The following is a 24,813-nucleotide window of genomic DNA, read 5'->3' on the forward strand; positions in this document are numbered from 1 at the left end:
CTTCTGTACTCACTACCCCTGTTCCCGTGTCTGAGAACAAAGGGGTCAGGGACACTCTGCTGGGGGACCCTCCCTTTGGCATGGTTCTGGTGCTCATTTTCCTGGTGGGGGTGCGTGCATGTGTGTGTAGGGGTGTGCACCCATGTGCATGCACGCACATATGTGCACATATGCACACTCACATGCAGGCCCAACAGGTAGAAAATAGGTGCCGTCTTCTGAGGTTGTCATCTTGCCAACTTAAAAACATTTCATATATTATTTTTGTTTGAAAGGGAAGGGGGAGATCTACCCCAAAGCTGATTATTTATGAGCCGTTGGCTTTGCACGCTTTTCTTCTCTCTGCGTGCACCGAGTCACTGAAGGCTCCAGCTCTGTCAAGGGCTTCAGCCCGCTTGTTTGTATAAACAGAATAATTAAGATTTATTAAATTTGCAGCTGCCTACACATTGCCGGCTCAGTGCCACGAGCTGTTTGCCTGCAGCGCTCAGACACACGAAATGAAATTGCTTTGCACGTTGCAGTTGGGCCCTGAGTCAACTGAACTCCCGCCCTGGCCCGGGGAGCAGAGCCCGCCTGCCTGGGACGGACCGTTAGCCAGGGCACAGGTGAGCCGGTGTCTCCGCCGGCCCCGAGAAGCTGGCATAGGGCCCGTGTGCCCAACCCCAGGCGTGGAGAGCGTTGGGTGCTGTGGCATCTGGGTGCAGGTTCAAGTGCTGGGCGGCCCAAGGGTGGCATTTTATTTACTGGACCCTAGTTTATACAACAGGTTTTAAGGCTCCTAAGTTTTCATATTTCCACATCTATCGAATTGGGGCATCTTATTGCAATCGAGTTCTTCCAGCAAGGCTGTGGACCGGCTTCTCCCCATCCCCCCGGACACCGTGCACCTGAGATTTCTTTACATCAGCATCTCTGCTTGTGGGGTGTGTTTTGTTTTGTTTTCCCCTGGACCACACTGGCTGGGTCAACTCAGACAGCCCCTCTCTGGGAGCCCCAGCCTGTGGTTCCGGTTCTCAGGGGCAGTTCTGTTTCCTGCCCCTCACCCAGTACCATGGCTGGCCTCGAATTTCCTCGCTTCCCTTTTCTGTGAGGTGGGGCCAGTCCTTGTCGCCCCCAATACTGAAGGTACAGCTCTGTGGTGCCCCAACTTGATGTGGGGTCTCCTTCCATGCTCCCTCTTAGTTGCTAGTTTTTTCTTAATTGGTGGGATGTAAAATAATGGTACGGCTTACAGCCCGCACCTTAGAGCAGGTATAATACCGTAACACCGAGTCTCAAGGCATCGGTGGGTTTTCCATGTTAGATAATAACTTTCTCTCCCACTGACTGTGACTTTTTCCAGTAATCCCTACTGTGCGCTAGACCACATGCCGGGCCCCGACACTCACAGCCACCTCGGGTTTCTGCTGGGAGGAGCGTGGCTTCTCAGCCCCTTCTCCACGGTGGCCAACGGCCAGGTCGGGCTGGAGGTGGAGGGGACGCAGCTTGACTTGACCCCCCTGCAATTCACTGTCCAACCTTGGCAACTGGTCAGATTTGGTTTTTCTTTAGTCAAAGGCCTGGGCTTCACTAGGGCCCTGCTGTCTGACCTTCCAAAGGACAGAGCCAGGGACGGACCCCAAACCTTGAGCTACGTCATCCCTGGGGCCCTGTCTGCCCACCCGTTGAGCCCAGAGGGAGCTGGCCCTTGCTGCTCAACAAAAGAGTCCATGCTAACCGTGGAGTTTTTGAAACTTGTCTTTGACCCCTGGAGTCCAGAGTTCATGGCATTTGCTCTTTCTACCTCCTCCTCCTCCCATTGCTCAGCCCACCTGCCTTCCACCCTGAAAGGCCTCTGAAACTCATCCCCGCAAGGTAACCAGCAGCTGCCTCTTCAGTAGGCACAGGAACCGCATCCGTCCTCGCCTACTTGGCCTCTGGACAGCCTGGGGCCAAGGACCACGTTCCTCTAGCGGGGGTGTCCAACATTTTGGCGTCTCTGGGCCACACTTTAAATACATTACGACATGTAATAAAAAAATCTCATAGTGTTTTAAGTAAATTTACGGTTTCGTGTTGGGCTGCGGTCACAGCCGTCCTGGGCCGCATGCGGCTGCAGGGAGTGGGTCGGACACGCCTGCCATGTTCCCTCTGGTTCCTCTGGCTGCCCTTCCCAGACATGACCAGCCACAGGTGCCTCTCCCTCTGTCTTTTTGTCTCTTACTTTTTCAGTTTTCAGAATCAGCATTGATAAGAGTCAGTGTTCAAGAAACACCGTTACTTAATTCTCGGTCCATGCACAAAATTTTTAAGCTGCCTCAGTAGCCTTTAAAAACCTGAATGCTCTTTGTTTTTTGAGTGGTTACAGCGCTATACCAATGCAGCCCCTGCAGAGGGCCCCCACACGCCCCTCGCCTCTCAAGCACATCTCCCCCGCGCTGCCGTCTTGCGTTGGCATGGCGCATGGCTCACAACTGGCGAACCGATCTGGTTGCATCATTACTTAGCTCCAGTGCCTGGTTTAGAGCTCGCTCCTGGTGGAGCACATTCTGTGGGGTGGACAAATATGTAATGACATGCACCTGCCACAGCAGTATCATACTGAGTATGACACTAACCCCCACCCCTGTGCCCTTTTTATCATCCCTTCTCCCTCCCCCAGAGCCCCTGGCAACCACCGTCCTGTTACTTGTTTCACTTAGCAACAAAATCCCCTCCTCGTCTCTTTGTGGCTTGCTATCCCATTGCTTCCTACCTCCGAATAGTATTCCATGCGATGGAGGAACCACGCACTGTCCTCTTATAGATTGTTTCCCTACGTTAGGAATGCATTTCACACATTGTATTTACTCATTGCTTCTCTTCGTTTCCTCTGTGCTGGAGCTTTTTACTCCTCAGTTGCACTTGCCCTTGACCTTCTTGAGTACAAGCCGGACACTCTGTAGAATGTCCCTCAAGTTGGGTTTCCTTGGCGTTGCCTCGTGATGAGCAGCATCTCCCGCAGGAATGTCCCAGAGGTGAGGCTGCGTCCCCCCTCGCGCATCCCCTGGGAGACCCCAGTGCAAACGCGCCCCCAGCGCGGGCGATGCTGCCTCTGACCACAGGAGGAAGGCGGCGTCTGCTGGAGTCCCCCCTGCGAAACTGCCGTTCCTCCTTTGTAATTAGTAAGTGCTCCGTGGGGCACCACTCAGACACGCTGCAAACGCAGTGCCTCTTTCTCCCACGGTTCTTTCCCCGGGTCCCTGGGGCCTCTTTCCCTCTCACAGTTCACTCTGTCTCTGCAAGTCCTCCCACCGCTGTGGCTCTGCTCTCTGATTCTAAGTCTCTCCTTCTCTCTGGTCCACCTCCGGTCTGGGTCTGTCCTGACTTCAGTCCCAAAGGTCCGGCTTCCTGCTAGACGTCTGCTTGGGGTCCCAGGGACCACCTCAGACTCCACGGGTCTAAAGGTGGCTTCACTGCATCCCCGACACCCACCTGAACCCCAATCCCTGTATCAGTGGAAGCATGGTGATCACCTGCTTTCCCCGCTGGATGCCTCCAGGTTGTCCTGGACCCTCACTGACCTTCATTCTAGTCCCAGGTTCAGAGCTGGGCCTGGGCGGATCTCAGATGAGGTAAGAAGAAGGAAGGAAAGACGGGAGGAGGGGAAGGAGGACAACCTGATGTCCGTACATCTGCTCCTGAGTGGGCTTCATTCCTGCTTGAATAGTGACAGAATCAGGGGTGTCCAATCCATGGCCCACAGGCCGCCTGCGGCCCAGGATGGCCATGAATGTGGCCCAATACAAAACTGTAAACTTACTTAAAACCTTTTATCTGCTCATCCGTTTTCATTACTATTTGCATATTTAATATGTGGCCCAAGACAACTCTTCTTCCAGTGTGGCCCAGAGACGCCAAAAGGTGGGACACCCCCAGACAAAATCACCCCTTGCTCCAATCATACCACCAGGAGACACTTCCCACCAGTCAACTAAACCACCCCCGAAGGCCAGCTCGGGCCGGCTCATCCCCTGACGCCCTCTGAACCAGCCTGGGCGTCTGGAGCAATACAGTGCCATGACCCGACCGTCACAGGCAGAACCAGCCCCGTGAGGAGAGGGAACGACCCGGCCACAGCCCAGCCGCTGCCACCCGAGAACTGAGGGAGAAGGTGTCCAGAGCACGGTGGGCAGGGTCTGGCTGGGGAGCTGTGGACGCCCAGAGACTCCTTGGAGCAGCTGGGGAACGAGGTGGGCCCCAGACGTTCGGGAGAGTGTCTGGGGGGAACCCGCGGGGAGAAGGGCAGCCTGCACGTGGCATGGTGGCCCGACAGGGGACCTCCAGACCTGAACTCATTGCCGAGTGAGTCTGATGAGGGGCATTGGAGCTGGCCCACCCTGAATTGCCGGAGGAGAGCTGGCCCCTGTCCGTCACCTTAGCTCTTGGTGCTGGAAGCATCTTCGCGGTGGAGAATGAGACCAGCTCTGTGAAAAGCCCCTGAAAGTCCCGCACTCAGACCCCAGGTCAGGGTGGGATGGCAGTTCCAGCTGGCTGACGACAGAGGCCGAGGGTGACCATCGTGGTGGTTTAGTTCTTTCTTAGAGACGCCATGGCGCTGCTGGACAGAGCCTGGGCTGTGGAGCAATGCTGGCCATTTGAGCTTATCTGTTGACCTTGGACTGTTCCCACAGGCTCAGTGTCTTCCTCCATGAACCCGGCCCAGGGAGGCCCACCTCCCTGAGGGGTGCCGGGGCCCAGGGAGCCGTGAGTGCGGGGTAGCACCATGGCAGGGCCTGGCGGGGCACATTCGGCACGCTCATTAACGAGGGAGCCCGGGTGTTCTGGGGAACCACCGGGCTGTGGGAACAGCTCGCGGCCAGTGGGCAGTCTGCGTAGTCACACCACGGGCACGGGGGACGAGCCAGCAGCCAGATGGGCAGGAAGGGAAGGGGCCTTCTGGTCATTCATCGCATGTCTATCGAGCACTGCTGGGGGCACAGCAGTGGATGCAATGAACGTAAACACCGCCTCCAGGGTGCCCGGGGACGCAGACCTGAGTCGGGTTCCAGAGGAGAGGTCTGGGCCCCACGAGAAGGTGCAGCTGGGGCTCCTGTTGGTCGAGGAGCCCAAGGAAGCCACTCACAAGCTGAGGTTAATCACCAGGAGCTAACCAGGTCCATTGGTGGAAGGAGGGAAGTGAGTATTCCAGACAGAAGGGCAGCCTGTGCAAAGGCCCTGTGGCAGAAGTGGTGAGGGCCTTCAGGGGCCCAGCGATGGCATTTATGGAGAGGGGTGCTTTTCTCTCTGATGGGGCTGGGCGGTTGATGGCATCTGATCCTGGCATCTGGTCGGGGGGAAGCTTGCGGGGTTCCCAGGACGCACCCATCTGCCCACCAGGTAGAGGAGGAAGGGAATGAGCATTTACTGAACACCGCCTACACACGTTAAGCATAGCATGCGCTGCTTCCTTTACCCAACTAACTTTGGTAGGAAGGTATCATTCCCCCATTTCCCCACAGATGAAGGAACTGTGGCTCAGAGAGGTTAACTGGCCTGCCCTAGGTCACACAGAGCCAGGCTTAGAACCCAGAATTCCAAACCTTTTCCTTCCGACATCCCCTTTCCCCCTTTCCCCTTTTCACCGTTCATTAGTGGCAGAGGGTCAGGTCCCAGATTCCTGAAATCCTCAAAACTCTCACAAGTCATGGTACTTACACAATCCGCCGTCTCCACCACCAAGTGCCATGAACCCTCTGCTTCCGCACCCTCCTGTACGGGGGGCTTCTCACACCCAGAGGAGGCCCCTTCTGTCTCTGGGTCGGTCCGACTGGGTGGAGGCAGAGGAGAGGCAGCAGTTTCTGCAGGAAACTGAGGGACAGAGAGACTCCCAGACCCGGGAGGCGCTGAGACCGTCGATTTCTCTGTTGGCCACTTTGGCGGCAGTGTGTACCCACCGTGTGACTGCATGTGCACTTTCCGAGCATTCGATAATCACATTAAATCGTGTCTTCTGTTTTCAAGAACGCTTTAGAATTCAGGTCCCTTAAAGCGAGGATGTGAACTCTTTAAGTAAACAGCCGCTGGCAGGCAGCAGGAGTCCCGTGGAAAAGACGCCCCAACATTGCTTAATGCAAACACACTTTAGGCCTTCAAAAATGATATCCCCCGAGGGGCCCGGCCAAGACCCGGCTCCTCGCTTCAGGAAGCTGAGAGTTAGCTCAGAGAGTGGAGGAGCGAACAGAAGCGGGACCCCTGTAAACGGATTCTGCATCAGGAGACCATCCATCACAGGTCTGTAGTTGTGGAGTGAACCCAGGCTAAGGAGGGCCGCAGCCCATCGTCTCGCCCTCCTTCCTGCTCCCAGATGTGCTGGGGGTTTGGACCAGGGCAAAGGTCGAGTCAAGTCAGGCTCCTTGCAGCAGCCGGGCCTGCGTGAGCTGAGCAGGCGGGCACCATCAGCTCAGGCACCAGCCGGCTCTGTCCCAGCCCACTGGCTGTGGGGAGGCCTCCCCCTCTGCACAGAGCGCTCACGTGGCTTTGCACCCCACCCCGAAGTCACTGCTGAAACCAGTGCAGCTGGCCAGGCTCCCCTGTCCTGCAGGCTGTCAGCAGTCGGTCCGCTCTTACAAAGTGTCTACAGACTTGGGTCAGTGAGGGCCTTTGAGGCTGGGGGCACGTGCTAGCAGCTTGGAGAGGGTAGTGGGGCAGGACGGCAGGTCAGGCGACTCAGGTATGAGAGGGAGAGGACCGGGAGTCCCCAGGTTAGGACTTGCCAGGGACATCTGCATTTAGCAGTGTTCCCTCATCATCACCATCACCACCAATACCACCATCATCACTGCCTTCCTCATCACCATCATCCTAATGGCCATCGTCACCATCATCACCACCACCACCACCACCATCACTGTTATCATCCGATTGGAACTTTTGGTGTCTTGGAGAGGGCACCTTTGGTTCTGCAGGGAGTCAGCAGATATATTTTACAATAACAGTACCACAAACGAGAGCTTATTTACTTTTTAATTGGTGTGTAAATGTACTTTGCCTTGAATCCTCACCACAACCCGGCAAAGGGGAGGTAGATCTTTTCTCTGAACTTTGCAGAGAAGAGAACAGATGCCCAGAGAAGTTACTAGCTTGCCCAAGGTCGCACAGCTGCTGTGCGGCAGAAACTGCCCTGGAACCGGTCAGCTGACCCTGGAGAGCCGGGCCCTGCCCCGCGCCATGCTGAATGGTGACTTCGGGGCCTTCGCTTTCCCAAGTGGCCAGCTCTCGGCTCTGTTCTCCCTGTGAAGGTGCACCCAGGCCATCCCTGCAGAATTCAGAAGCGTCCTTGGGCCACTTGTGTGGACATGGCAGCAAAGATGTTCGTTAGGCATGTGGACGTGTGAGGCTGAGCTCTGTGTGGTGCTGAGGGTGTCGATGCTGAGGATGGTGGTGGAGCAGATGGAGAAGAGAGCGGTGCTGAAGAACGTGACGATGTTGATGGTGATGGTGAACGTGGTGGTGGTGATGATGGTGGTGGTGGTGACTGTGATTAAGAGGATGATATTAAGGATGCATAATAACAATACGGACAGCAGTTTTGAGCACCTGCTACGTGCAGGCCCTGTCTCATTTATTTCTCACAACTCTTTTGGGCAGGTATCATTATTACCCCTTTTTATAGATGAAAAGTTCGAAGTTCAGAGAAGATGAGTGACCTTCTCACGACCCCCACCCAGGCAGAGATTTTGTAATAACTGGCAGAGTCTGTAACTTGTTACATTTGTTCTTCCTTTCATGCCTTGACTGGTTTGAGAAAACCAGAGAGATCTTTGCTTTCGTGCCAAACTCTCATCGGGCCCACTTCCCAGCTGGGAAGACGGAGACCCGTGAGGTCAGACAGGGGGCCCAGAACCGCCGCTGCCCCTGGTGTCCTCCTGGCCCCGCCCTGCCCCGCCCCACCCACCTGGAGCCCCCAACCCGCTCACCCCTGCTGCTTTGGTTCTGCAGGCCCAGCGGGGGCGTGGACCCTGCGCCCTGTTCCGGAAGGCGTGCTGCGTGGCGCTGCCCCTGCAGCTCCTGCTGCTGATGCTGCTGCTGCTGCTGCTGCTGCTCCCGGTGGGCGAAGACAACCGCCACTGCGCGCTGTCCAACAACTTCGCCCGCTCCTTCATGCTCATGCTCCGCTACAACGGCCCGCCCCCCACCTAGCCCCGCGGGGGCCGCAGGTGACTATCTTCTCCTGTCTCCTCCATCAGCCCTGGGCGCCTCCTGAGGACGCCGGGAGACTCTGGAAACAGGGGCCAGCCAGGCGGCCGAGCTGCCCGGGATAAATACTGTAGTCATGGTCCCAGCACAAAACTACTTTTTATACAGTGTTGTCTTTGTCTATTTATACTAAACGCATACTGTGTGTGACCAGGAATCATGTATAGACTTTTTATATGCTCTTACGTAAATGCTCAGGATGGGTCATTTCAAAGGTGGCATCCGTGCGCGGTGGGGAGGAAGGCGTGGCGCGGCTGCCCTGGTCCGCGGTCAGCCCTGGGAGCCCCGACGTGTCTGGTGGACGGCAGCCTCTCACCCAGAAGCCCAGCCCCAATCCAGGTGTTAGGGAAGGGGGCTCGGAGCTGTCACAGCTGACCGACACCCCAGCCCTCAGGGCCCTGTGTTTTAGGCACAGTGAGGACAGACATGCTTTTCCAGTTTTTAAAATGACAGCAGAGTAGAGCAGAGACGGCGATGATCGAAGGCAGGCCCGGTGACGGCCATGAGAAGCCACAAGGGAGAGAGTGTCAGCAGGGCCGGGGAGAGGACAACAGAGAGCAGACACAGAGAGAAGTGGAGACAGCACAGGACTGGGAGCCCCTGAGCTCCCAGCGCGCGGACCAGGGACGCGGGCCGTGGTCACGCACAGCGTCTTTGGAGGACGGTCAGCTCGTGCCCGGCAAGTTCTGTTCAAGGAGGAAATCATGGAGAGAGACGCCCTGATAAGACCTCCCCAAGAGCGGTGGGCGAACTCCATGTGCAACAAACACCCCCTGACAGCGACAGGGAAGATGTGTTACCTCAGTCACCCTTGGTCTGGGCTTGTCATCGTCTCCAGCTCAAGCTGAAGGGACAGAAGAGGAGCCCATTGCACACCAGAGACGAGGGATGGGGGTCTGAGCCAGAGATGGGACCCGGCCTTGGAGCTCAGCCCATCCGAAGCGCTGTCCCTCCCCCTCCCAGCAGGGCCTTTGGACAGAGCACAGCCTTTGGACCGAGAATGCCCCACACATGCCCCCACCGGGGAGCCCGGCTCCGGGCGCCCCAACCCAGGCTCTCTCTGGCCAGAGAGCCCAGGGCTGGTGGGGAAGGCTCCATGCGCCACCTGGGGAGGAGCCGGGATGACTCTGTGCTTGGCCCCAAGGCCGGAAATGTCCCCTCCAGCCCAGGGAAGTCTGGAGTGGGTCCTAAGTGCTTTATAACAGGATCATGTTTTCCCTAAATCAACACTAAGTTTTCCTTTATAAACAGTGCCCAGTGCCCCTCTTTACAAATCCATTTGTCTGTTCAGCTACAAATACACCCAGGGGGGCTCCTCAGGCCTTTGGAACCATAATGTCTCACAGACCCAGGAAGGCCCTGCAAGCAGAGGGGAAACTGAGGACCCAGGGGTGCCCTCCCCCCAGACCCCCTCTTCCCAGCTGCCCTTGCATACACACCCCGCCCCTTGTAGCACAGGTCCCGCCAGGCCTCCCCAGAACCGAGAGGGGCTGGACGTTCACAGCGCAGGGAAGTGGAGCTGCTGAGGGAAGCATTCTTTTCCCCAGACACTTGCCCACAGGTGACGCCTCCCTGGATTGTCCAGGCGCGTGACCCAAGACCTAGGCCCGGGCAGCAAGCCCGGGCACTCTGGCTTGTGTGGGTTCCGCCCCTGAAGGTCGGAGCTGGGGCAGACCTTCGGGTGTCTCTGCTCCCCCACTTCACAGGCCAGAAGCTGAGAGGCCCAGAGGGGAAGGCACTGGCCCGTGGGCACACAGCGAGGTGGTGGCAGGCAGCCCCGCTCACTCTAGCACGGGGCAGGCCCCCTCACCCCCACTCCAGCCACTTCAGAAAACCAAACTCTTTAACAGGAATGTGGCCACGGCTGCTCTGGTCCCCCTCGGGGAGGGACATGCTGCGGTGTGCGGGCCGGCAGTGGGAGTGTGTGTTTTAAACTTTGATAATGATGCCATAGAGTCTACTTGTTTGCAGAATTGTGTGTGTTTTTTAAAAGAGAACTGCTATTTTCCTTACTTTGTATACATGCAGTTGTAATATGACCTAACAGCCCATTTACCAGCACTTTTCCAGTGTAATCTCTGCTTAAAGTGCTTGCAAACGGTTAGGATTTTTATGACTTTCTAGCTTCCTAACCAAGAGCCGCGGAGAGTTTTAAAGGTCCCAGCGAGAGACGTGCTGGTGGTTCCGCGTGTTTGGTTTCCCTCTGTCCCCAGAGCACGAGGGGAGGAAGGAGAGGGGAACAGCACCGCAGCCCAGCTCTGTGTGTGTGTGTGTGTGTGTGTGTGTGTGTGCACATATGTGAGAGAGGGTGGGGGAGGAGAGAGGGAGGGAGAGAAGGGAGAAGGAGAGAGAGGGAGAGAAGAAAGAAGGAGAGAGGGAGGGAGAGAAGGGAGGGAGAGAAGGGAGAAGGAGAGAGGGAGGGAGAGAAGGGAGAAGAAGAGGAGGAGGGGAGGGGGCAGAAAGAGAGGAGACAGCGGGTGGAGGGGCGACACCAGTGAGCCTGGTGGAAGCTGAAGCCGCTGGTCGCCCTGCTTGGCTGGGGCTTTTCTCAGCCCCCCTGATGGGGGGTGTAGGTGGCAGACAGGACAGGAGAGCCCCTGGATGCCCGGACGGGATGCAGGGCGCAGAGGGAGCATTGGCAATGACATAGAACAAAGGTGCCTTGCAGCTGAATTCCCACAACAATGCGTGGGGCCTGCTGTTACTTCACTGCTTTCTTGAGATGACAAAGCTGAGGCTTAAAAGCAGAAAGACACTGTTCCTGCAGAAGCGGGACCCAGGTCTGTCTGCCCCCAAAGCCCACGCCGGGAGGAGGGTTCCACCTGGTTCTGCCAGGCTCTCCTGGGTACGGCCTCTGCAGACCCTGGGCACGGGCTTCACGGGCAAGCAGAGCAAGTGTCTCTGCCCTTCTGCTCCGTGGGGATGGGGCGCGAGGCTTCTCTTCAGGGTTGGCCCTGGGCCCCAGGGAGAGTCACTGCCAGGTACACCGTCACACCAGCCCCTTCCCACGCTGGGCTGGGAGCTGAGCCCCCTGTCTCCTGTGAGGTCCCAGGGCACAGCACCTGTGACCGGAGCGCAGGGGCCTGGCCCAGGGCAGGGACTTCAGCTGCAGTTTGTGGAACTGCGTGGGAACGCCCACAGTGAGAGAGCATGTTTGTGGCACTCAGCTCCCCCTGGGCGCAGTGAAAATGGGTCCTGGGTGAGGGGACCACTTCCCTCCCTCACAGCCTGTTTGCCTCAGGCAGCTGGTGGGAGTTCCCAGCTGAGAGGAGAGGATGGGGGTGCTTGGCCTTGGGCAGCGGGCACCGTCCAAGGGCCCCTGGTATATTGCTGCCACACCCTGGGGGCAAGCCCTGAAACACTGCAAGTTCACAGTTATTTCTATTACTGGCAAAATTAGTCATTTACAGTCACAGTTCATGCTAAAAACTTGTGGCTGGAAATACCAGACTGAAAACCTGCTTCCCCACCAAAGAGTTCCTGGGTTGGTAGTGGACATTCCTGCAGTGGATTTGGCCGTGTGTTAGCATAAGTTCTTGCCCTTCCCTGTTCCCGCCTACTGTACTCCCCAGAGCACAGGAGGTAAGAGGACCTCTCCCCCCTCCCCACCCCCGCCCAGGGAGGCTGCACCTGAGGTCCCTGCCTGCCCTGTGAATCCCGAGGCACCAGTGGCTTCCTCTGAAGTTTGGCCTCTCACTGGTGGCTGCACAGTGGCTGGCTTCTTGTGTCCCCACCCCGGTGTGATCATGCCCTAATTCCCTCTTACAGGGACTCAGCTAATCCAGTGGGGCTCCCCTCACCCCAATCTGATTGTCACCAGTCTGGGTCAGCAACAGAGGAGGGATGGTGAGGCGGAGCACACTGGCCCAGCATTAAATACGTGGGTGTCTACCTCCTTTACTGCGTCCCTGGCAGACATCGCTAATTGGTCCTGCCACCTGGTTGGCAGAGCCCGCGGGGACTCCAGTGGAGGCCCAGTTTCCAAGGACTTAAACGGGCCATCATTTCTCCCTCAGTCCCAATGACAGGAGAAGTGCCTTCTGTCTGTCAAAGTGAGAAGGGGGAATTTGTTCTTAAAAGGAAATTTAACAAAACAAAAGCTCTGGCCTGAAAACAAATCTTACAGCAGAGCACCCAGGAACAGCATCCTCAGTGCCTGCCTTTTGGTTGCCGTGGTAACATCACAGCCACTCACAGGATGGTACCCAACCACCTTATCCAGACTGGAGATAGTAATCACACAACAGGACCTCAGTGTCCCCAAAGTGTCCTAGACTTCCTTTCTGAGCTCAGCAACCTGGACACAGGCCTGCAGCCCTGTTTCTGTTCTGATGACACAGGGACAGAAGGGACATAAATTGAGGGCCTGCAAGATGGGCCTGGTACCTTCCGAATGCCTGTGCTAGGGAATAATACTCTTGTTTTTAGATGCTGAAACCAGAGCACAGAGAGGGTTAGCAGCTTGCCTAAAAGCGACCAGCTAGTTGGTGAGAGGTCAGTTTGGGGCTTGCTCCCAGGAATGATGGGCTCCAGGCCTCTCCACGGGGCTTCTGCCCCCACTGCCTTTCTTTCCTTCGTGGGCCATGGGCAGCTGCTGCTTTGGTGGCTGGTGAGCTGGTTGAGGGTGTTGGTCCAGGGCAGGGCCTATGGGGCATTTTCCAAGCGCCCACTCCCACGGGCATCGGGGGCTGGCAACACCTGGGTAAAGGCCAGGGGATGGAGGCTGGTGCTCAGAGATGGGCTCCGACTCACAGGGCAGGCGAGGACAGTTGGCTTTGCCTGGAGAGCAGTTCCAATACCTTCCAGTGGAGGGGAAAAAAGAGGCTTCCTGTAGAGGCGGTGGCTGTGCATGTTCTAGATGTCTCGTTGTTAAGGGAGAAGTGGACAGAGGAAGGGGTGTGCGTGCATGTGTGTGACTGGTGTGTGTGTGGATGTGGTATGCATGTGTGTGAATGTGGTGTGTGTGTGTGCTACACGTGTGTACTACACACACATCCCCACCTAACACACAGGCCGGCAGCCCTTGTGTCCAGCCCTGGGCTTCCAGATGACAGGCACCACCAGCTCTGGTCTCTGGGAACATTAGGGTGACCACGCTGGACCCTGATTCCGGTGCTTTCCAGGTCCCCCCACCCCTGCCATTGTCTACACAGGGGGCAGGTCCACGGATCCCTGCAGGCTCTGCCTTCTGGAAATGCCCTTGGGCTGGTCTGGAAACAGTGGCATCTTTTTTTCTCCTTCTGTGTATATATAACCTGCTTGTGTGGGGGGGGACTCGGCTCAGAGGGTCCCGAACGTGTCCCTGTCTCGCTGTGTCTGTCTGTGCGCCTGTGTGTTTTAGAGGCCAGTGATGGTCATCGAATTGGGGGAGTCCCCGAGGTGCCAGAAGCAGGAAAAATGGCAAGTTTCCAGTCCCAGCTCTGGGGGAACGGGTGACTCCCCGCTTTTCAAGGCCGAGACCAGCCGTTCCCGGGGCTGAGCAGAGTGGCAGAGCATGGGCGTGTGCATGTGCGTGTGCGTGTCTGTAGACGCTGGGTGAGTTTTGGCGTCAAACGCAAATTGACTTCATTGTTTATCATGTTCTATTCTGTAAACAGTACACACAGGGACCATATCCACTCCCATTCTTGTATTTGTGATTGTACAACAAGCATTTGCAATAAATTAAGCTTTCTGGGAAGGCAAGCGGTGTCAGAACCAAATGACTGTCCCAGAACATGTGTGCTATCTCGGTCCCTGTCACGTCCAAGACCCGCCGGAGCCTCCTCTGCCCTCCCTGCTTGGGAGGGACGTGAGGACCCTCTGAGCTCCCCTCTGTGCTGCATTTTAAAGTCACATTGAACCTTTTGTCCCCTCCTTGCTGTTCCGGTCGGAAGTAGCAGTGTTCTCAGACACAGCTCAATGTTTTTGTTGTTGCTTTGTATTTTTTAAAAATGGATCTGCTTTACCTTTGGAAATAAAAATCTCTATTTTGGTCTATGAAAGATTGTGTGGTCTGGAAATACTTTTTCTGAAGAAGTAAAGGAAGGGGTCTGTCTGAGGAGACTGCGAGGACAGAGATGCCCTGTGACAAAGGCTGCCTGATGTGAATTCCGAGCGCCTCGGCAGGAGGAGTGCCCCGTGTACGCCAGGGCGGGGCTCCGGGCGACAGCTTCCCTCAACTGGAGGTAAACATCGGCGTCACGGGGACGCATCTTCAGTGACGCTGCCAGCAGTTCCCAGGTGTCCTGGGTCACAGACTCAGGGGTGGAGGGGCAGGGCCTGCGGTTTGAAAACTATGCATGCTCCCCGAGTAGCTTGGCGAGGCGGCCCCGAGCAGACCCTGGCACCAGGCAGACAACAAACAGGAGGCCCTTCCGGCCTCCTGCCTCCACCCCCGGATCAAAGCCCCACTAGGGTGGTTCCTTCAGCAACAGTCCTTGACTGTGGCTGGTGATCAGGTTTCCCAGCCCACAGCACGTGGACGCTTGGATCCAGGGGACATGGGGGATACTGTCCCCTGTGCAAGGGGAGGTCTGAGAAATGGCCAAGTGAACCAGGACCCGCCACTCGTGAAAGCAGGCTCCTAACCATGGCCCTGGCTGACCAAGCAGAGGACAGTTCACGGCCAGAGTCTGCTGACAAGGGCGCGAAGAACACACTTCTGTTCTGAACCTGCTCTGTGAGCAGGACATCAGCTAGAAAGGCTTTGCATCTTGCATAATAATTTTCCCCACAAATGGAAAAGGACTGCCATTATTTCATTGTAATAATGCATGTAATCTGTTTCCTAACGTGTCATCTTAAGAAACCCTTCTTGCCTTTCGGGAGGGGGAAGGACCCCTCAGGTGCGAAGCAATGCGTCTGTCATCCTTCATCCTTAAGTAGCAGGAAAAAGGCGGAGACCAGGTGCCAGGGGGCCAAACTTCTGGCATCTCTGGGCCACAGCTGGAAGAAGAAGAGTTGTCTTAGGCCACAGATTAAATACATAAACACTAACAGAAACAAAAAAAAAATCTCACAATGTTTTAAGTAAACTTATGATTTTGTGTTGGGCTGCATTCGTAGCCATCCTGGGCCGCCTGCAGGACGCCCCTGCTGGACTTCACCTTCATGTAAGCGAGGAGGACCCTGAACCTTTTCCATCTGATGCAACTCCACGGCACGTGCCCTGGAGTTCCACACCGTTCAAATCGCCCTGCATTCTTGACTTCAAGGAGCAGCCTGCAGACAAAGAGTGGAGGGCGGCAAGTCTGCGCTGTCAGGTGGGGGCTCGGTTTTCACTGGGGGCCTCGTTTCATGGCCAGTGAGATGATGGAGTCATCGGCACGCCAGCTCCCACAGAAGGACAGAAGGACAGCAAGAACAACGCTTACTCACTTCACAGAATTTGCAACTGGAAGGAGCGTGTCCACCAGGCGTCTGGGGCCGCGCAGTTGGAAGTCTTCCAGTGGCGCCGAATGCCCCAAGTAACCACTGTGACTCTGGCCGCCCGGGACACAGAGGCCCCTGGCCTTTGAGGTTCTGTCTGAAGAATAAAGCATCTCCTGTGATGGAAGACAGACCTTTGCCCTCTGGGACTCTCTGCCCTGTAGGTGTGCGTGGAATTGGTCACGGCCTTGCCCTCTGTAGCTGATTTTAAAAGCCTGACTCCGTGCAGCGTGTAAACGTGCCATGCATCCTTCATAGTAACGAAGCACAGTGTGTGTGCTTGTCCCACCACAGAGCATCACACCTCGGGTCGGGGACGTCAGCACGGAAACGTGGTTTCAGTGGGAAAGCTAGACTCAGCCTCCCTCGCTGGGATTTCACACCTTTTGGGGAACCCAGCCCATCGTGAAAGTGACATTGAACACACCCAGTGTTGAGACCTTCCCAGAGCCCTCCTGCCCACTTTTGGCTGGGGGATTAACTCATGTTTATGCTGATGTGATCCTTTTTTTCACAGCCAGGAGCGTTATGGAAGTAATTATCTTACTTCTGTTTTCATCTGTGGCTTCCAGGCCCAGCCATGACGTGCTTAATTGGAGAGATTCATCATTTCTGGTGGACACCCCTTGGTGCGAACGTTATTCAGCTACTTGGCCTTGTCAGCCTCTTCTGTCACCGGCTGTCCACTCCCGGCTCCCACTGCCCCCCACGGTGACCTTCCTCCCCCTGCTCCCCTCGATTATGCTTCCAGGGGGGCCACCTGACATCCTTGGGCCTCCTTTGCTGAGGCTCTGCCTTGCAAAGCACACCGCAGGCTCCCTGGTCGCTGCTCCCAGCTCCCTGCTCCCAGCTCCCCCTTGACCTTCACCGTGGCTTTCGGCTGCCAGTTTCCAACCGGAGGCTCCTCTACCGACAGACACTGAGGGAAATTGTTCCCAATTGTCCTCTCTCATGTGGCAAGTGTGCGTTTCCCGTCCTGGGGCATGTGCAAATAATCGAGGCCCCTTTTGCCTTGGAAGGAGGTGAAGGAATGACAAAAAGGAAAGTGAAATCAAACCAAAAAAGCTGAATGTGATGTGGTACCCTGGCTCACGTCCTGGAAGAGTAAAAGCACGTGAGCCAGAAACCCAGTGAAGCCCAGACGGTGTCTGTAGTTTCATTCCTGATTTTGCCCTGTATCCACATCTTGGTTTGGACCAGGATCCCGTGGTCAAGCAGATGTTCGAATTAGAGTTGTTCTGCACTGTTCTAACATGCTCCAAAACTTTTTTAAAAAATTTTTAAATAAGGTTTTTGCTTTGTGGCTTTGGAAAAAAGGTAAGGATTCTCTTTTGCCCTTGACCTGCTTCCTTAAAGATGGAGATATATCTGTTCTAGGAACTGGCTTGGCGTCAACCTCATCTGGGCTGGGCTCCCAGCAACCTGGCCTGTCTGAGGTTTTTGACCTTGGGGGAAGTCTCTGATGCTTCTGGGTGACACTTTCCTCGGAGGGCTGGGGGGTGGGGGGAGGGGACAGCACATGTACAGGGTTCGCATGGCGCTTGACACATAGGAGACAATAATCGGGAGCTAGATACTCACCCCCCACCCCGGCTCGCTCCTCGGGCAGACGGGTTCAGAAACAACGTCTCGTTCCAGCCGTCCGAGCTCGGAGTGCCCAGGACACTGAGTTTGACCCCGCAGTTCCACCTGAAACTGCTGCTGGAGGTCGGGGGTGTCCCCTATGGGTTTACAAGTGCCCTTCAGATACTTGTGGAGGGAAAATTCCAGAATCAGTAAAGGTTCAGTTGCAGACAACAAAACCCACTCTACCACTAGTTTAAGGAGAACAGGATTGCTTATGAGGCGGCTTGTGGAATTGCTGGAAGGGCTGAAGGGTGGATTCTGGTGTGAGAATTCAGGGAGAACTCTGACCCCCAGGACACACCCCCTTTTCCACGGCGGAGAAAGAGGCAGTAGCCCCTGGAAGGAGCTGTCGAACCAGGAAACCACTGCCGCCGCCATCGTCCACCCACAGCAGCTGGACAGATGCCACCTCAGGCTGCCTCCCTCCCACTCCAAGGGTCGTGCAGGAGAACTGAGTGGGCGACACCGAGCTTGTCCAGGACTCAGCAGCAAGGGTGTGCGGAGGCATCACTTCAGTGCGCTTCTCTCTGCAGGACCACAAGGCATCTTGCACGGAGTTTAATGGGTGACAAGTGAGCAAACCCACAGTGCCCTCCACGGGCACGTGTCTGGGCACTTAATGTCCACACGTGTTCCTGACTCTGTGTCTGAACTTCCCAGCGAAAACAGCGGCAGAAACAGGGAACTCCCCGCTCCCACAGTCCCGTCCCGCACACACTGCACCCACTCCGCCCAGCGTCACTCTGGTCAGTGTGTCCATGTCTCCACTAGGTCGGCTTTCTTCTCACTGTCCCATTGTCTGCAAGGTAAGTCATAAGGCTAACCACGCCCATCCCTGCCACTGTGCCCACGGCTGGCTGCCACTCCCGTCCTCAGACCGCCTTGTTGTCAGTCCACAGTCTTGTTCTCCTCAAGCCCCAATCGGCCTTACGTCGAGTCAAGAATTAAGTAAAGAATATTCAAGTAAAGAATATTGTGGAGCGCCCGCCGTGCGCCAGGTGTAAATAGGATGGAGAGCGCAACACACACCCAGCGCTCCTGCCTTCATGAGCTTGGCTGCCAGGCTGGCTCCCGCCCCGCACCCACAGTCACACCTCCTTCCGGGCTCAGAGTCAGCCCCAGAGGACATCTGTTCCCCACTGTCTTTCATGCCCAGCCTTCAGGAGGGCTGTCTGTGCCACTGTATCATGTCATCCTAGGTCACATGCCATCGAAGCTCAAAGCCCTTTCTCCTGTGACAGCTGGTCATGGGGACCTCCCATGGCCCCGGTGAGGCCCAGGGGTTGGGCGGAGGAGGAGGGGCCGTGGGGCATGAGTCACCTGTGTGCAGTTCCCCGGATGACCACGGACAGCGGGGCAAAGACCGCAGGTTGGACCCTCTCCATCCACAGGACCAGCGCGTTGGGGTCAGGCAGTGCGAGGTTCCGCCCCACGGAAAGACTGGACACGCAGCCGGCGAGGTCCTCTCAGCCTACACGGCTCCCGACCACTTCCCTGAACGCTGCCTTTGCTGTGGACTCTCTCTGTTGATCATCTCAGTGGTCCCGGGACGCAGACCCTCCTCTGGCAACACTCTCAGATGGAGCTTTGTGCACCCAGGGCTCTGACCTGCCCCCGCCCCATGCCCACCCACCCGCCCAGAAGGCCGGTGCCTGACCAGTGAATTGCATGGGCTCACGCAGTGTCCTCACCGCTCCTTCTTTGTTCCCTCTCGTGGCTGCTCACCCGAGGCTCTGCCCGCCTGTCTCTGCTCCGGATTCTGGTCCCACAGAGTCGATCGTCTGCTCTCTTGCTCACGTCCTGTAGGGCAGGGGCTGCCTGCCCCCCTTTGTGGACAGCCCAAGAAGATAGAAATGATTTCTAAATTTTAAAATGGTTACATTTTAAATGGTTATTGAAGTACCAACATCATATTTTCAATTTTGCCTCTTAGCCTATAAAAACCTAAAATATTTCCTATTAGGCCCTTTACAGAAATGTTTGTCAACCCTGCTCAGGGGTGGACTTGCCCGGTTTCCGGCCTGGCCACTCCTCATGTACCAGCCTGGTCCCAGGTCCCAGCCAGGTCCCTCTGTGAGACCAGCTCCCTGGCAGGCTGGCCTGAAGGGGACCCGGGAGGAAGTGCCCTGGGCTGGGCATTGGAAGAAGCTGAGTCCAGCCCCAGCATGGCCACCGCTTGCTCTTGGGAGCCCAGGTCCCCTCTCTGCTCCTCGCATCCCCTCTCTGTCTAGTGGGGGCTCAGATATGAGAGGCTCTGACGCTCCACCAACAGCTTCCATCCTCGTCACACAGTCACCCACGGGCATGAGGAGACCACGCAGAGAAGGATGTGCAGGCTCGGCCTGGAAGCTCGGGGTCAAGTCCTGAGTAGTCCTTAGTGCTGAGGCCACGGACAAGGAGCCATGTCATTACACATGCGCACACACTACACATCAGATACTTGCACACATGTGTCACACAAACCACACACATCATACACCACGGACACATGCGCACACTGGGGTATACTGCAGACACACACCACACACACCGAGTGCACACACACCATGATTACCATGCACACACCACCCACACGCACACAGCCACATCTTGTGTGCAGACCTGCCTAGACACACGCACATGGCCCTCGCTGTCCAGCCTCTGTGACCATTTTGCTGGGCCGTCAGACTGGGAGCCCCGTCAGAGCTCCGGACGCACCCCTGGGAACCCCTCCCTGACTCACAGACTGGCTGAGTCGGCTCTTCTGAAACCAGAAAATTAAATCGGGGCCCTTTCTCTGTTCCGGATGTTGTGCATCGTCTGAGCATGGCTCTGGCCAAGGAGGAGAGTGGACTAGGTTCTCCCTGTGCAAACAGCCGAGTGGGGTAGCAAGCGCCCTGATGGGGTGTGCCAGGTCGTGGGGAGGGCCCAGAGCAGCTGAACCGGCCTGAGCACGCAGCAGGCCATGACTTTGGGGTCAAGGAGGGGGTCGGCAGCGCAGGGGCTGGGAGGAAATAGATTGCAGTTGGTTAAAGAGACATCTTCTTACAACCACGTGCTCCCTGACAGGCATGTTCGTCCGTGACCAGAGGCCTGGGGGCCACAGACGGCATGTGTAGTCAGGGTTGCAGAAATACCTCCCACAGCCACATGTTAACATGGATCGAACCTCGAATTTGTGCTGGAGGTGAGGGGAGCCCTTTATTTTATGGGTCATGCATACCAGACTTCATGCAACAATAATGTCGCATTGACGGTTAGCTGGGCATTTCCACCCGTGTTCCCTCATTTGCTTCATACAATAGACATCAAAGGTGTCATTGTGCGCCGTCCCCAAGACTGTTAGGGGCAGAAGAAGGAACAAAGTCTCCAGGTGAACAGAACCGAGTTGGGGAATCTTGAACAAAACCAGGTAGCCCAGAGCTACCTGCTGGGTTCACTGAACACCTGTCTGAAGCACTGTGTTAAGAAGGATTCTGAGGCTGTGATTCAGCACAGAGCTCCAAGATTTCTTGGTGCTGTCTAGCATGGGGGGAGGGGGAGGGGCACATTTGGATTCCTTTCTTCAGCTGTAGTTTCTTTATCTATAAGAGTGAGGGGATTGCTCACAACGCAGGCCCATAAACCCACACGCTCCCGGAGCCCAGCCAGGAAAGGCCCTGTTGTGTGGGCTGTGTCCCGAAGGAGAGACACAGTGAAGGAAGGTTTGGGGGCCCTGTTTAGTCGCTGCCATGTGGGTGTGCTAACTTTGGGGTTACTGAGTCTGGTGGTTTCAAGATCATGCAACACTTCACATTTTAATGTCAGGTTTTTTTTTTTTCAATTGTCAACTAATTTGAATGCTTAAAAAATACCTGTGTGAACCGTGTGGGGGTGGGCTGGGGGTGGCCCACAGGCCTTTGCTTTGCATCCTTTGATCTAAATAATCCCCAGAATGCCTTTCAGTTCGAAATTTCCAAAATTCTGTGTGGGATGCAGCCTCTCAGGCCACATGCATGCTGGTCCATCTCAGTGGGCCCATCATTCTGCCCCAGGTCACTTGGCCTGAGGTCAGTTTCAGGACCTGCTCTGCGCCTGTGAGCCCCGACCTCACTCAGGCTTCACAGCGACCTTTCCAGCTGGCTCAGAGAGGTTACAGATGTGCCCACGGTTGCACAGCACGCGGACAAATCCGATGTACTCCTTGGCGATTTTCTCCAGCTTCTGGGCTTTGCAGTGGAAGTTCCGTGGTATGACCAGCAGTAGTGGAAGAACCGCCCCCCCCCCCAAACATACCTGAGTGAAGCTGGCGAGGGCGCCACCGTGGCACACCCAGGGTCCCCTGGGATTGTAACATGGCCCGTTCCAGTGAGAAACCCAGCAGTGTTATCAGGGCTGGGCGGCCACCTGAGGCCTCTGGACAAGCAGTCCCTTGGCTGCCTTCCAGCCCGCTCATTGTCCTAAAAGGCCGCCTGGCTTTGGCTGCTGGTGGAAGGTGGGAGAGAAGCAGAGGCCCCGAAAGGCGGGGTCTTTCCCATCTGCTCCACATTACCAGGCTGTGAAATATTTCACGCTCTCCATTGTACCATCAAGTAAAAGCAGAACTAATCTCTTTGTTTAAGGTTATTAACTGGCATCAGTGGTGATTAAACAACATACTTATTTTCTCACAAGTGGAGGAGACTGGTTCTGTGGGAGGTTTGTAAAAAGGACAGGCTCTCCCCACGAAGCCGGAGAAACATCCCGATGCTGACGGAGGGAGAGAAAACGGCAGCTCTAGGGAGTGGGGGTGGGAAGGAGAGACGCTTCGCAATGGTCTCAGTCGTGGGGATGAAAGCCTAGAGGAGACAGAGGACTCCTGGGTGTCCATCCACCCATCAGTCTGTCCACCCACCTCCCCATCCTTCTATCCATCAACCCATCATCCATCCATCATCCACCCACCCATCATCTGTCATCCAGCCACCCATTCATCATCTGTCCATCCATCTATCCATCATCCATCCATCCATCCATCCATCCACCCACCATCAGTCCATCCCATCCATCCATCCCTTTGACCTATTGCTGGAAGGGGGCCACAAGCCAAGGGATGCACATGGCCTCTAGAAGCTAGAAAAGACCGAGAGTGGCTTTTCCCCCAAATCCCTCAGAGGGAACACAGCTGTACTAACATCTTGACGTTAGCCCCATTTTTGGACTTCAGACCTCCAAAGCTGTAAGATAACAAATCCATGTTATTTTAACTCAGCAATCAGGTGGTAGTTTGTCACAGCAGCCAGTGGAAGCCTAACACACAGTCTCACGTGAGCATGAAAGGAGCTGTGGTCAAGGGCAGGCTCAAATCCTGCCCTACATTCTGGGGGCCACCCTGGTGACAAGCGCCAAGTGTTCTGGGCCCCCCAATGCTGGCCTGTCCCAGGCAGAGGTGAGAACTGTCCGGAGATTGACAGAGTCAGTCTCTAAGAGAACGGAAATTGTTGTTAAATAAGACCTTAAATATTTAACGGGCACCCTGACTACTCTTCACATGACTATTTTGAGTCCAGGTTCAGTACTAAGCAAGCTTAAAATAGACACAACAGCCAGGTACAGGGCCCGCGCCTCCCAGTGGCGGTGGCTGTCACTCTGAGGCTGCCTTGGCACACCTGTCCTGAAGAAGCCTTTCAGTTTGTCCCCACCGCCGTGTCTGCAGGTGATGAGGAAGAAGTGCCAGCCACCTATCCACAGCCTTCCCACGCCACTCACGGCTCCGACATTAAAAATCTCACCTCTTTGCTCCGAAAGGCCCTTCGAGTCAGGCCCCATGGCCTGGGGTGAGATGTGGCACTGACGCTGTTGCCTCCTGTCACTCCCCAGATGGCAGGTTTCAGGGGACACTTCCAACTGGTCTCTCCACAGCTTACCCCTTCCCCTGCATTTCCCTCTTCTAAGCTCAAGGCGACAACCGGCTTGCATTAGGGCCACACCCACCTGACCTGGGCTCCCTTCCGCCTGCCCCCTTCTGAGGGTGGGGTCCTGGTGTCCGTCAAATCTTCGGTGGCAGTGACTCCCTTCTCAGGAAAGCCCTCTCATGTTTAACGCTTCCCAACCTCCTCTGAGAAATATTCTGGGGGACCTGCTACTCCGGCACTAGGCGAATCCTCCATCTAAACACCCGAGAGACAGCAGACAGAACCCAAAACAAATTCCACGGGAGTCTCTTCGGCTGGGTGGGAACGTGCAATGGCCTGGCCCTGGAGAGCCCAGAAGTGGCCTTACGATGGCTGGAGCTCGGGGGCAGGGGAGAGGTGACAGAGGTGGAAAGGGAAAGAATGACAGCAGCCAGGTCACAAATAGGGACGTCACAAAAATAACACAATGACAGTCATAGTTGTAACAGCTCACTCTTGCGCTGTGCTTCCCACATGTCAGGTCTGAGTAGCAACTCACCTCGTCGAACGCTGCAACACCTCTAGGCAGCAGGCGCTGTTGCTATTCCCATCACACAGACCGGGCAACTGAGGCTGCCTCGGCCCTGCCCATGTCTAAGGCAGATCTTCCAGCCACCTGATATTTTTGAGGAGTGTCCCCCTTCCTTTACTGTACCCTTCCCATACCTTCCTTTTGGAAATGTTGGCCAGAACTGACGTCTGTGGTTTGCCTCCGGAGGCCCTGCGCAGTGTGGGGCAAGCCGAGGAGCCACTGTCTGTCTGTACCAGTAATTGGCCCTTTGTTTATCTGCGGCACCTGAGCCTGCCACCCAAATCCCACACCTATTCAGCCTCCAGCTTCCTCTCAGCCTCAGACGAGGACAGTTTCGCCCTCCTCACCTGGGGACATTGGGTAATGTCTAGAGATGGTTTTTAGTTGTCACCACTGGGGAGGGAGCATTATTGGCATCTCGTGGGGGGAGCAAAGCTGAACACCCACCGAGGCCCAGGGCAGCCCCCACGATAGAGGGCTGTCCAGCTCCAAATGCAAACAGTATTGGGGGGCAGGGGGGCTCTGCTCTAAGCCTGGGGTCCAGCTTCATTCCTGCCTGACTTGTGTCTCACCCCTAATAGGAGGGTCCTGTTTCTGAACCCCCTCTCTGGTTAGACCTATGAGTGCTCATTCCTACCTCCACTTAACATCTGCCACCCCCCTTTGGGCATCCTGTACTTCTCCACGGACCCTGACTTCTTGCCCCAGTGGCCACCTGCTCCCTGTCACCCTCACCGCCACCCTCACTGTCATGCTCACATCCTGCCACCACCTGCCGTGGGTCTGCCCCGCCCACTCACCCCCTCACATGGGCGTGGCCGTGCCCGGTCTTGGCCAACCCCCACTGCCGTCCCCACGCTCTGCCAAGACACAAACCGACCCCCGCTAGAACAAGGCTTCTCGCTCCAGGACACGGTGTCCTGCTCAGAACACCACCCGCCCCGCTTCCTGCTGCCGCCATTCATTTCCTGGGCGAGCAGAGGCCCCGTTCCCCGGAGCCCTGGCGCGGGGGCGAACCCGGCAGGAGGATGAAAAGATCTGGTGACCCATGCCTAAAAATAAAAATGTTACCCAATTGTCGGGTCTGACAGAGCGACTGACGCAGAAAGCAAACCCATGGCAACCAGCAAACAC

General features: G+C 56.1%; 1 protein-coding gene across 4 annotated transcripts in view; it reads left to right on the forward strand.

Moving 5' to 3' along the window:
• Positions 1–8,377, forward strand: part of SYNE3 (spectrin repeat containing nuclear envelope family member 3) — a 71,297-nt gene extending 62,920 nt beyond the window's left edge. For all 4 annotated transcript variants that reach the window (XM_053666018.1, XM_053666015.1, XM_037130197.2 and 1 more), the window contains one exon: positions 7,963–8,377. In XM_053666018.1, coding sequence (XP_053521993.1) covers positions 7,963–8,163 — 201 coding nt within the window. In that variant the 3' untranslated portion in view covers positions 8,164–8,377. The remainder of the gene's footprint in view (positions 1–7,962) is intronic.
• The last annotated feature ends 16,436 nt before the right edge of the window (positions 8,378–24,813 follow it).

The sequence above is a fragment of the Artibeus jamaicensis genome, unplaced genomic scaffold (genome assembly GCF_021234435.1).
Source record: "Artibeus jamaicensis isolate MK-2021 breed Jamaican fruit bat unplaced genomic scaffold, CSHL_Jam_final contig_444, whole genome shotgun sequence".
Lineage (NCBI taxonomy): Eukaryota > Metazoa > Chordata > Mammalia > Chiroptera > Phyllostomidae > Artibeus > Artibeus jamaicensis.